The following is a 12,246-nucleotide window of genomic DNA, read 5'->3' as shown; positions in this document are numbered from 1 at the left end:
CAGGGCTTCCTGTCAGCCCAGCCCCTCTCGCCTCCCATTCCTGCTGTGGGGCTTGAGTCTCCAGAAGGACTTTGTGCTGGCTTAGCCCAAGGGAAAGGCAGTAAAGACCACCCTGGCTGCAAGACAAAACCCCACCAGAGGAGGCTAGACAGACACTTGGCAAGCACTTGTCTGAGCCACGCTGGGAGTCCCACTGATATCTGACGGCCTCTCCAGTGGGGCTTTACTTCTAACTTCAGATTTCTGATGCCGCACACTAGAAGGTCTTCAGAATCCCCACTGTAAAAACCCATTACTACCCCCCAGTACCATCTCCCACAGTATAAGTGGATCTGAACTCCTGGCTTTGTGTACCTGATAAGGTCTAAGCACAGGACTCTGTCACCACCCAGCATTGTTGTACTGACTGCAATATAGCGGTTACATTTGGAAAAGCCACCTCACCTCCCTGGGCCTCAGTTTTCACCACTGTACAGGAAGGGGCTTGGATTTGATGTCTTCTGGTCCAGTAATAACCCCAAATAATAAGCATAATAATAATAGATTACATTTATCGGCTGCGTCCTATGTGCCGAGCATACAGTAAGGGGGATGCAAGAGTGAACAGAAACAGACATGGTGGCTGCTCTCATGGAACTTACTGTCTGGCAAAAGAGGCCAACGTTAACTTAAAAAAATCCCACACATAGACATGTGGTTACAACCAGAGAGGCATGCTATGATAGAAAGGAGCGGAGTGTGTGAGACTCGTCTGGAGTGTCAGGAAAAGACATCCTGAGAAAGTGGTGTTTGAGTTAACTTCTGAAGGATGAGCAGGGGTGCTGGGGAGAACATTGACATGCAGAAGCCTCATAAACATTGGTTACGTTGGCCTGGAATATGAGAAACAAAAGTAAGAGAAATCATGGCTACCATGTATTGAATATTTACTTAGTGCTTGGCATTGTGTTCAATATTATTTACATACAATGCTTGAGTTCTTTCAGTGACCTTGTCAGTTAAAAATTATTTATCCCCATTTTAGAGTCAGTAAACTAAGGCACAGTTTCAGACACATGCTCAAGACCAAAACAGTAAGATGCAGAGCTAGGTCTGTGAAACCCCACGCCTGCACACTTCACCATCAGGCTATACCATCTCCCAATATAATGGGCCCTATTAAAAGATGATACATCAGAATAGATAAGGTTTCCACCAGGTTCACTAGTAAAAGGACAAATATACTTTTAAAAATACTATTATAGTACCCAAAGGAATGGCGGAGACACTGTCCTAGATACATGTGGTAATAATGAGACAATTACAGTACATGCAACACCCAGAGCCCCAATGATAGCCCAGCCCTAAGCAATCCTATTTTCCATCGCATCGCACACGTGTACCCGCCCAACTACCCACCAGAGATGAGTGAAACAGGAGTGGACTTCCAACCTAGAGAGCCTAATCTACAGGCTGCCAATAGCCTTTGAGACAACCCAGCATGGAAATCTCCACCAAGGCAAACTTGTACAGGTTCAACCACAATTATATTCTCCAAGATATGAACTGGGAAATAGAGGAGTTTAAGACTTGGTATAGAGAGAGCAGAGTTATTCCAGGAGTGCAGAGATTATTAAAGTTAGAAAACTCTAGTAATGAGGGTGGTTCAAAGATACAAATGTCCAATTATAAGATAAATATCAATACATTCCAGGGATTAGATGTACAGCAAGATGACCGTAGTCAACAATACTGTATTGTATATTTGAAAGTTACTAAGATAGTAGATTTTTATAGTTCTCATCACCAGAAAAAAAATTTGTTTGTAACTATGTGAGATGATCAATGTTAATCAAACTTATTGTGATGATCATTTCCCAATATATACAAATATCAAATCCTTATGTTGTACCTACACTTATACAATGTTATATGTCAGTTATATCTCAATAAAACTGGGGTTCAGAGGGAAAACCCTGGTAAGGCAACTCACCACATTATAACAGAATAAAGAAAAAAATCTGATTATTTCAATAGATATAGAAAACGCATTTGATAATATTCAAACACCCCAACCTACACAGGTGATAAAATTCCACAGAACTGAATACCCACACACATGCACATACACACATAAGTACAAACAAAATTGAGGAAATGTGAGTAAAATTAGTGCATTGTATCAGTGTCAATATCCTGGTTGTGATCTTACATATAGTTTTCCAAAATGTTACCACTGGGGAAAACTAGGCACTATATACGAGGAATGTCTCCATATTGCATCTTAAAACTGCATGTAAATTTGCACTCATCTCAGTTAAAAAGTCACTTTAAAAAAAGAGAAGGCAAGAGTTGCAGATGAAGGTAGGGAGAAAGAGAGAAGGAGAGAGAGAACAAGAGAGGGGGAGAAACAAAGCAACATTAATAACAAAATTTGGTAAATTTAAAATATATAATAATAATTTTATTAAAAAATACCATTGCCATTCCATCCTTCTAATGTTTCACTATAGCCTTATAAAAATTTTTAAGCTCCAAATTTTTGCGTCTTGAGAAGATCCCAAGCTTTCCAAAGACGCCAACCACATGCTAATCTGATGACTGTGATACTAGCATACATGACATGGGGTCAAGGATATCATTTAGTTTACAATGCCTACAATCAAAAGCTGTGTCCTAGGGGGCTTCCCTGGTGGAGCAGTGGTTGAGAGTCCGCCTGCCGGTGCAGGGGACACGGGTTCATACCCCGGTCCGGGAAGATCCCACATGCCGCGGAGTGGCTGGGCCCGTGAGCCATGGCCACTGGGCCTGCGCGTCCGGAGCCTGTGCTCCACAACGGGAGAGGCCACCACAGTGAGAGGCCCGCGTATCGCAAAAAAAAAAAAAAAAAAAAAAAGCTGTGTCCTGACATAGAGAACAGAAATGTGGTTGCCAAGGGGGAGGGGGGTGGGGGAGGGATGGAGTGGGAGTTTGGGGTTAGCAGATGCAAACTAGTATATATAGGATGGATAAATAACAAGGTCTTACTGTATGGCACAGGGAACTATATTCAATATCCTGTGATAAACCATAATGGAAAAGAACATGAAAAAGGATATATATATGTATAACTGAATCACTTTGCTGTACAGCAGAAATTAACACAACATTGTAAATCAGCTATACTTCAATTAAGAAAAAACCTGTGTCCAGATCCTTTCCTAATCTACATTATGTGAATCTTTATGTTTTCTGTGCTATTTTTGTTTCAGTTATCCTAATAAAGGGTATCATTTTGCCAGAACAGAACTTCACCAACAAATAAAAACAAATAAAAGAGAACTTCCACATCTAATAAAGACTCTTTCCCCAAAACCCCACAGTAAGCATCACACTTAAATGGTGATGTGAACAGATATGAAATCTGTTACATGCTGTTCACTTTAAAGTTCAGAACAAGGCAAGGATGCCCACTACCGCTACTTATATTCAGTACTGTATTGGGATCCTAGCCAGTATCATTAAGTTTTAATTTAATTAATTATACTTAATTTAATAGACAATGTAATTAAATATCTCTTGATTAAGCATACTTAAAAGAAGAACTGAAAAGAAACAAAACTGTTACTGTTCACAGGTCTTGTGGTTGTTTAGAAAATGCATGGTAAAACTTTAGGATAGAGTCCACCCAAGTTGCTGGATTTGAGATCCAGTAACAAGGACTGAAGAGCTCACAATCGGTGTCACTAACAGAAATTCTAAGTAGATGAGTCAACCCATGAGTTGTCTCAACCCAGGAGAAGCAGCAAGAATGAGGAAAGAGCTGAGGCTTAGGATGAAGACCACCAAGCCTTGTTACTCCACTCCAGCATCTCCCGCTGCAGGAGATCAAGCTCTAGCCTCTGCGAGGCCCCGTATCTCCCTCTTCCACGATACTCACCACAACCACCTGTCTAAACTAACCTGATAAACGGCTGCAGTGGCACTCAAAAGAGCACAGCTAAAACACACATAACTACGAAAGACAGAATAAGTCATTATGCGGAGCTCCAATTTCTACATTATCATTTTTATTTACGTATAAAATCCGTTTTAATGATCCCACCATCAGAGGGAAGCGATATTGTAATCTACAACTACAAATAATCTCTAAAGCAGCAGTATTGGATTTGGAATGTATTATGGATCTCTGGAGTAGGTACACCTTCCAGGGAGATTTTGCCTAGACTACCATTAAAATAAGATTTAACATTCTGAACACAGGATAACTAATGACCAAGAAGATGTACCTGATAGTGCAATGGAATGCCAACTTTTGCCCACTAAGTATCATCATGTTGGACGACCTGTACTGAAATACTTGAACTTCAACAACCTTAGGAAAGAGGTTAGACAAAAGGACACCATTTCTGAGTTTTTAAACCAGAAAATTAATATGAACCCAGTAAAGTAAAGTAACATACAGTGGCATAGGTATAAGACTTGGATGTTTTCAGTATTGACACAGGCCACCTCTGGCAGAACTACTGAAGAGAACTACAATGTCCTTTGTGTCCTTTCACATTCCTGAGGCAAAAGATTCGGATGATGACAATACCATCATAGGTTTCTGCAAACTTGGGCTCTACTTCTTTCATAATTAAGAACACCCTGTCCAACATGACAGCCACTGGCCACTTATTGCTACTGAGCACTTGAACTGAATTAAGATACTCTGTAAGGGTAAAATACACACTGGATTTCAAAGACTTCATACAAGAAAAAAATATATACAATCTCAGTCATAATTTTACATTGATCAAATGTTGAAATGATTTTTTTCTATTTAAGTGAAATAAAATGTATTATTAAAATTAATTTCATCTGTTTTTTTTAACTTTTTCTAATGTGGCTACTAAAAACTTTTTAATTACATTTGTGGCTCACATTACATATCTAGAAGACAGTGTTAATTTAGAAAGTCAAAAGGTATTTTAAATGATACGTGTATAATATATAAATCGCATTTAAGACATTAATGCATGTTTATAAGACACTTTGTATGTCATTTGGTAGCAAATTCCTATAAAGATAGGCATGATCTTATAACAATAGTACAAAAGAGGCACCATTCGTTGAGTTCCAACTTTTTGACCTGACAGTGCTAAAGACTTCAGCTAGATTATCTGTAACCCTCCCATCCTCATCTGAATGAGGGAGACTGAGGAATCTGCCCCAGATCACACAGCTAGGTGTCCCTCTACTTAATCCTGAGCCTGGCCTGAGCTCCTGACTCCAGTCCACTCTTGGAAGAGGCATGAGTAACAACCTCACTAATGGTGTGCGACACTCTGGAATACTTCAGTAGGGAACAGCCTGCAGCAGAAGGAGGCGACAACACGGCCACAAAAGAGAGAAGCAGACTGGCCACGAAGCTAAGACAGATTGCCAAAAGAAGGAGCCTTCTAAAATCCAAAATACCTTCCTCACCAAGCTCTGGAAAAATCAGGCATGCAAAACTTTGGCAATCCTTCATCCGTCTTCTCCCCCAACACGCTCCTAGCAGAATAGGTGATGGAAGTCTCCAGATCTCTGCTCAGCATGACCACAAGTACCCACAGAAAGCAGTTTCCCTTCCTTCAGCAGCGGGCAAAGTGTAAGTGAAGCGTGGGGTGATGGGCGCCTGGTGGGGAGGAGGGGGGAGAGCTGGCCAGAAAAAAAAAAACACACAGGAAGCAACAGTGACATTCAGACGAGAACCTAGGAACGGTTCAGAACAGGACGCTTTATCACACCTGATTTAATTCGAAGACTGTTTTCAGGATGCGAAGGTCTAGACTCATAATCAGTTACTTACGTAATCCTCCTCACTGAGCCCTTGCTTCTCAACAGAACTTTTCACCTCCATGGAAAACTTCTCAAACTCAGGTTTCACTGTCCTCAGTAGAGTGATTGTTTGGAGGGATGAGTATGCCTGCTTAGCTTCAAAGTCGTGTTTGTCTCCTCTCTTCCATGAGCCATCTCCTACGGGAGAAGGAAAAATATTTACAATTCCAAGCCAGTCACCATAAAGGGGCCATTCTCCCTTTCCAACTGCGAAGTGTCTCTACATGTTTCTTTTGGTGGCTGGGGCAGGAGGTATTGTCACAGTTTTGCACTTGGATAGAAAGTGACAATGTCAAGATCCTCAAAGGAGAAGAACACGTGTTCCTTTGAAATGTGAGGCAGAAACAAAAGCACTGTTGGGTTCATTGCCTTATAATAACCCTGTAACTAATTTTCAACCCCCGAGAATTGCAGCACTGCAGGAGTAAACAGTAGGTCTATTCCTTTCCATTCACACTTAGTTTTTAATATTTTTTAATCAACTGTGGAGGTCAACCAAGATGTTACTGCGCTACAGTAAACCCGACACTATGTAGATGTGGAAGGCAGGGATGGCTACGTACGACAACACGAGTATTATAAAGTTGGTGCTAAAAGGAAAAGGTTTGAGGGCTTCCCTGGTGGCGCAGTGGTTGAGAGTCCGCCTGCTGATGCAGGGGACGCAGGTTCGTGCCCCGGTCCGGGAAGATCCCACATGCCGCCGAGCGGCTAGGCCCGTGAGCCATGGCCGCTGAGCTTGCGCGTCCGGAGCCTGTGCTCCGCAACGGGAGAGACCCCCAACAGTGAGAGGACCGCGTACCGCAAAAAAAAAAAAAAAGGTTTGAGATTATTGATATTTCTTGAAATGTTTCTCGAATCTCTTCAGACTGAAAAGTAGCTTAAGTGAACTTGAGGATTTATATCTCTCTAGTGCTGGCAACATCAAAAAGATTATTTATTGGACAAGTCGATCTGTGCATCAATAGTAATAAAATAAAAATTGCTAACATTTGTTGAGTGTATATATATATATGTATGTATATATTATAGTAAAAGCTTAGTTATTGAACACTTTATATTTATAAACTCATTTAATCCTCACAAGATCCCGTGACTGTGGGTACAATTATCCTCTCTATTTTACAGATGAGGAAACTGAGGCATTCAGAAGCTGGGTACCCCGCTGCTTCACAGCTCTCCCTTTCACAAAAGCAAAGGCAAATTACATGGATAAGAATCATTCCTCTTCTCTTTCTTATTTCATTTTTGAGAAAACATGTGGCTTGCAGGACCCCAAAAGGAAACATGGACCTCTAACGTTTGACCATAATAATAATAATTCTGTGAATTATCATTATGAGTTCTTGAGATCTCTGCAAATACAACAAGGCATTCAACCAGCTGGAGTCCAACATCACAGTCATTTGTTTGCCCTGAGCCCAGAGTCCAGTGCAGATGCCCAGAGCCCAGCGGCTAAGAGAAGATGCTTCTGGAATGTGCAGCCAGGGCTCCATGGCCCTTGCTCTACTCTTACAGAAAAAGTTCAGTTAGGAGCTGGTGGTTTTGGAATTTCTATCATAGCTTAAATCAGACAAACATGGATTAACTGAACTACATGCAAGTTTCTGTGACAGCCAGCACAGTGGGCACCATAAATGTTTTGAACAGTCTCCACCACTTCAAGAGGGGAATTTAGAGATGGGCATGTAAACACCTGAAGTCATTACAGGGTAACAGTTAGCTTACTATGCGGGGCGGGCGGTGGTACATGGAAACCACGCAGAGTACAGAGGAAGAGGTAACCAGCTCCAAAGAGGGAAATTTCATGCCAGGAGGAGGCATCAGCCTGGCCCTAAATGTGTGAATAGGATTTTAATAAGAGGAGAAGGGGATGGAAAAGCATGCTTGGCAGAATCTACGGCACGGGCAGAGGTGCAAATGTGCATGACATCCAGTGGGCAGCTGGGAACCTCTGTCTGGAGCATGAGAAAAGGCAGAGACGAAGAATTTGTTTGTGGAGGCATCTGTTTAATCATAATCCTAAAAATAGCAGCCATTTATTAATTGCTTAGTATGTGCCAGGGAGCTGTTAAAAGATAAATAAGACAGAGTCAAGGACAGAATTCATTAAGGGCTCGATCCATTCGCAATGAGCACAAGAGTAAATTTCAAGCCACTGAACAAAACTTGATGAAGTCCTCCTCCTCCACTATGAAACCTCCCAAATCCCAGGGAGGCCACAGCTATGCCGGCGCTTGCTCAGAGGGCAAGTGAGCTGTGTGACACTGTCATCCGCCAGGGCCAACCCCTCTGGGTGCTGAAGACATGGACAACGCAGCCTTCTGTCAAGAGGCCAAATCCATTTGCCAGCAAGACCCCAAATTCTAAGAATGTCCATCTTCAACCCATGAAGGAACCCATTTCTTCTAGGTGTGCGATCCACATGTATTGATTCTTTTTTAATTGACTCGAGGTATCAAGAATCAGCAGGAATGGTGTTTCTTAGGCAATGAGGGTCAGAGTTTCTCGGCTTTGAGTAAGAGAACCCTCCAGGCACAAGAAAGGAAATAACCCTATAGGGTATTATGCTGTGTAATTCACATAGAACTGGAAACAGCAACTATCTTAGTTACTAATATGGAAAAAACTTTTTTTTTTTAATCTTGAAAGAAGTGAAATACAGTACAATAAATCTGTCTACCACAATCTAAAAGGTAATGATCTTGGGGTTTCGTTTTCTAGAAAAAAAGAAGGGACTTCCCTGGCGGTCCAGTGGTCAGGGGGCATGGGTTTGAATCCCTGGTCGAGGAACTAAGATCCCACACTACCGTGTGGCACGGCCAAAAAATAAAAACAAACAAAAATTTTAAAAAAGAGAGAAAGAAGAATGGAAACAAAAGTGCTTAGTAAATGTAAGCCAAACTAAAGGTATCTAGTCACAACCATAACCAATACTATGACTTCCTGCTTTGTGTGTGTTTCTTATTGTACTATGTCAGTAACCTCTCGGGGCCACTGAACCCTAGGAAAAGCAGAGGTCGGCTTGGCATGATGCCCCATCAGTGGGGACAAGTTTAATTCAGCAGACACTGGGTGCCTCTGGAGATCTACGAGCGGAACAGAAGAATGACATGATCAGACTCATGCCTTGGGAAATAGCAATGGACTAGACTGGGGAGACGCTGAGGGTTCACAGCCACAGTAATCCAGGCAAGGGGTTACCAGAGGTTATATGTGGGAAGTCACACACCCCCCCAAAATTGAACATGGCTCTCCGGGTGGTTAGAATTACAGGCTTCTTTTCTTTTCTTTTCTTTTTTTTATGTGTTTTTCTGACTTTAGCAAATTTTCAGCAGTATATTTACTGCTTTTATAATCATAAAAAGAGGGAGGGCCCTTGAGAATGAATGCAGAGGGCTGTGCAAGAGGAATCTGAAGACTCTACAAGAGTGAGGGAGTGAACGACAGCCGAGAGGGACGCGCATCACCAGTGATGCCAGAGGGGAAAAGCAAATGGTTGTCAGAAGAAATAGCAGAGCCAGAGGGAGGAGGAGGGGTTACGTGGACACAGAAATGACAGTGATTTCAGTTAGGGTCATGGTCAATCCAAGGTGACTGACTACAGAGCACCCAAGGGGCAGCACCAGGCTGGGGTTGGAAAGAGGGGTCTGAAGCCAGCAAGAGAAGTGAGGGCTAGAGAGAATGCTGGCTGTCGCGTCCATATGTCTTATACTTAGTACCCAGAAGCAGAGGGCGGAGGGTGAGCACACACACTTTGGGGATGCTGTTTTTAGTGGGCAAAGGACTAAAAGGAGACAGAAGAGCTAAGAGAAAGCCCAAAGAATGCTGTACCACCAAAGCTAAGAAAAACAGGGTTTCCGGAAAGAAATGGACGGAAACAGTACGGCAAGGACTACAGCTGTATATAGCTCTACTGTAGCAGCCACTAGCTCCATGGGTGACTGCTTACATTTCAATTACTCAAGATTAAATAAAATTTCAGTTTCTCACTCGCACTGGCCACATTTTAAATGTGCAATAGTCACATGTGGCCAGTGGCTCCTGTACTGGGCAACACAGTAGGACACAGCCAGCATCATAGAAAGTTCCCCTGGACAACACTGCTTTAGAGACATGTAGGCACGGTCTGCACTAAGGCTGATGGCTTTGGTGATGAGAAGGTCAGCGGCGACCTAACACTCTCAGAGGAGTGGTGGGTCTTGTTGTCATACTCTTACAATGGTCCTGAACAAGGGATTAAGAAGAGGAGAAAGAAGTCGGCTAATGAGAAGTAGGGCAGAGAAGGTGATGCTTGCAGTTGCTTCAGGAATAAGGGAAAGTGAATTTGCTTTCTTTGTTTGGTTTGGTTTTAAACATCATGGAGCCCCAAGCTCGCATTTAGCGTGAGAAGGGTACAGAATATTTGTGAAAGAGGAAATAACCTGTTCAGCACCAAGCCCTGTGCTTGGCAATCCTGCGGCCAGGGAGCTGGTGAGAGCCGGCAGTACGGGGATAACTGTGTCATCCTGTAGCTCTCAGCACTTACCAAGGACCCAGCACATAGAAAGCCTTCGGTAAATGTGCGCTGAATGACGGAGCTGAGACATCACAGACTACATCCAAAAAATGATGCCTGGAGTACACCTGGGCTGGCTGCAGAGTACGTGGCTCTTGCCCTCTGGAAGCCAATTAAGTGAGACAAAAGGATTGGCCACCCTGCCTCACCCCAACCTCTCCAAGTACCCAGGAGTTACCTGCTTGCCTTGAGCGAGGCTGGTCCAGATTCTCCCATCAGTGATAACAGCACCACTTCCTGAGCGATGCCATTGTGAATGGCTTTGCCTGGAGCATTTCATTTTTTAATCCTAATGAAAACTCTATGAGGAATATTTAAGTATGATCCCCATCTCACAGATAAGGAAACTGAGGCTCAAGGAGATTAACATGCCCGAAGTCACTTGGTTAATAAGTAGAAGCAGGATTCAAACGCAAGCCAGCCTCCAAACTCCAGTGCGGTGCCTGTTCTTCATTCATCTCATCAAAGTTTGGTGCGTTCTAAGATTTAAAACTTCAAATTCAGTGGAGGACAAGAATGTTAAAAATAAAAGTAACAGAGGAAGAAAGATCAGAGGAGGAAGTGTCTAAACGTGGTTTAACAACTCTTACAGTTGAAAGACTGTGTGAGAATTCCTTCTCTTTTCTCATTACCCTAAACTGACGATAACAGGAATATATCACTTTAATAGCAAAATATAAATCTAACCCTTCCCCAGTTTTTCTGCCATTTTTCTACTTCTAGCGAGTCAAGTAATTTATGTGCATGACCAGCCCTGGAATTCTCCCATCCTCACCTTACTGAGTGCCTCTGTGGTCTCAGGAAGTCAGGAAAGCTCTACAATAACCTTACAGTCCCAGACAAGATTGCGCAAATGACTTTCCACCTAACTTACATCCAAAGAACATAATGCCAGCGAATGAAAATGCCAACAGGTGCTATTCAAAACCCTGCAGCGCAATATATATCATCTTCACTCTGGATTTTTTTAAAACCTATCCTTTCAATCTTATTTTCCATCACTTGAATTCCCTCATAATATATTCAGAACTCCTGTAACAATATAATTGGGGCAGATCTGAGAATTTTTCTGAGTGCTCACCAAGACAATGTAATAATCAGTAAATATGGACACGCTATCAATATGTTTTCTTAAAAAACCAATCTCAAGTATTATTTAAAACAGAGCCTTTTTCTAGAACTGGTGTAGACTTTGATGTGAGGAAGCACAGGGAGAAGAGGATGTTGGAGAAATTTTCAGGATAATATATCTGATTCTTAGAGTATAAAAATCTCAGAGAAAGTCCTTTATGAGCGACAGACACCAGAACCTTGGTCTAGGTCACTGTGCCTGCCATAAGATTCTATTTCCTGCTTCTACTCTGAAGAGGAAAAGTGCTTCAGGGTCTGCGGCAAACCTCCCTACATCCATTCTCCCATCCATTCTCTCTGTTACTCCCTTAGTAACAGATTCCTGAATTGATGTGGGGTAGCAGTGAGCCCAGCTAAAAGCACACATTTCCTGGCCCCCCTCCCAACCACGGGTAGCAAATGATACGTAAGCGAAAGTTAATGAGTGGGGCTTCCAGAGAGCCCTTCAAACAGAACTGAGTCAACTGAAAAGGATCTCTTTTTGCCTCTCATCTTTCCCCTTCTCTCTTGCCTAGAATTAAGACACAATCCCTGGAATCCTAGTCACTATCTCATGATCTTGAGGATGGATGCCATTCACTAGGATTGAGGGAGTAGAAAACAAGAAGAAGCTTGGGTCCCTGATGACATTATGGAACCATCATTCTGCCCCGGACTGCCCACCTCTGCACTTCTTACAGTTGAGAGAATAAACCTCTATATTTGTTTAAATTACTATAGCTGGAAGTCTTGGTTAT

General features: G+C 42.5%; 1 protein-coding gene across 4 annotated transcripts in view; it reads right to left on the bottom strand.

Moving 5' to 3' along the window:
• NPR3 (natriuretic peptide receptor 3) overlaps positions 1-12,246 on the bottom strand; it is a 70,029-nt gene that overhangs the window by 38,924 nt on the left and 18,859 nt on the right. For all 4 annotated transcript variants that reach the window (XM_019930182.3, XM_019930181.3, XM_033852777.2 and 1 more), the window contains exon 3: positions 5,795-5,961. In XM_019930182.3, the coding sequence (XP_019785741.1) occupies positions 5,795-5,961 (167 nt within the window). The remainder of the gene's footprint in view (positions 1-5,794; positions 5,962-12,246) is intronic.

The sequence above is a fragment of the Tursiops truncatus genome, chromosome 3 (assembly GCF_011762595.2).
Source record: "Tursiops truncatus isolate mTurTru1 chromosome 3, mTurTru1.mat.Y, whole genome shotgun sequence".
NCBI lineage: Eukaryota > Metazoa > Chordata > Mammalia > Artiodactyla > Delphinidae > Tursiops > Tursiops truncatus.
Note: the sequence above shows the minus strand (reverse complement) of the source record. Positions and strands in the feature narration are given on the sequence as shown.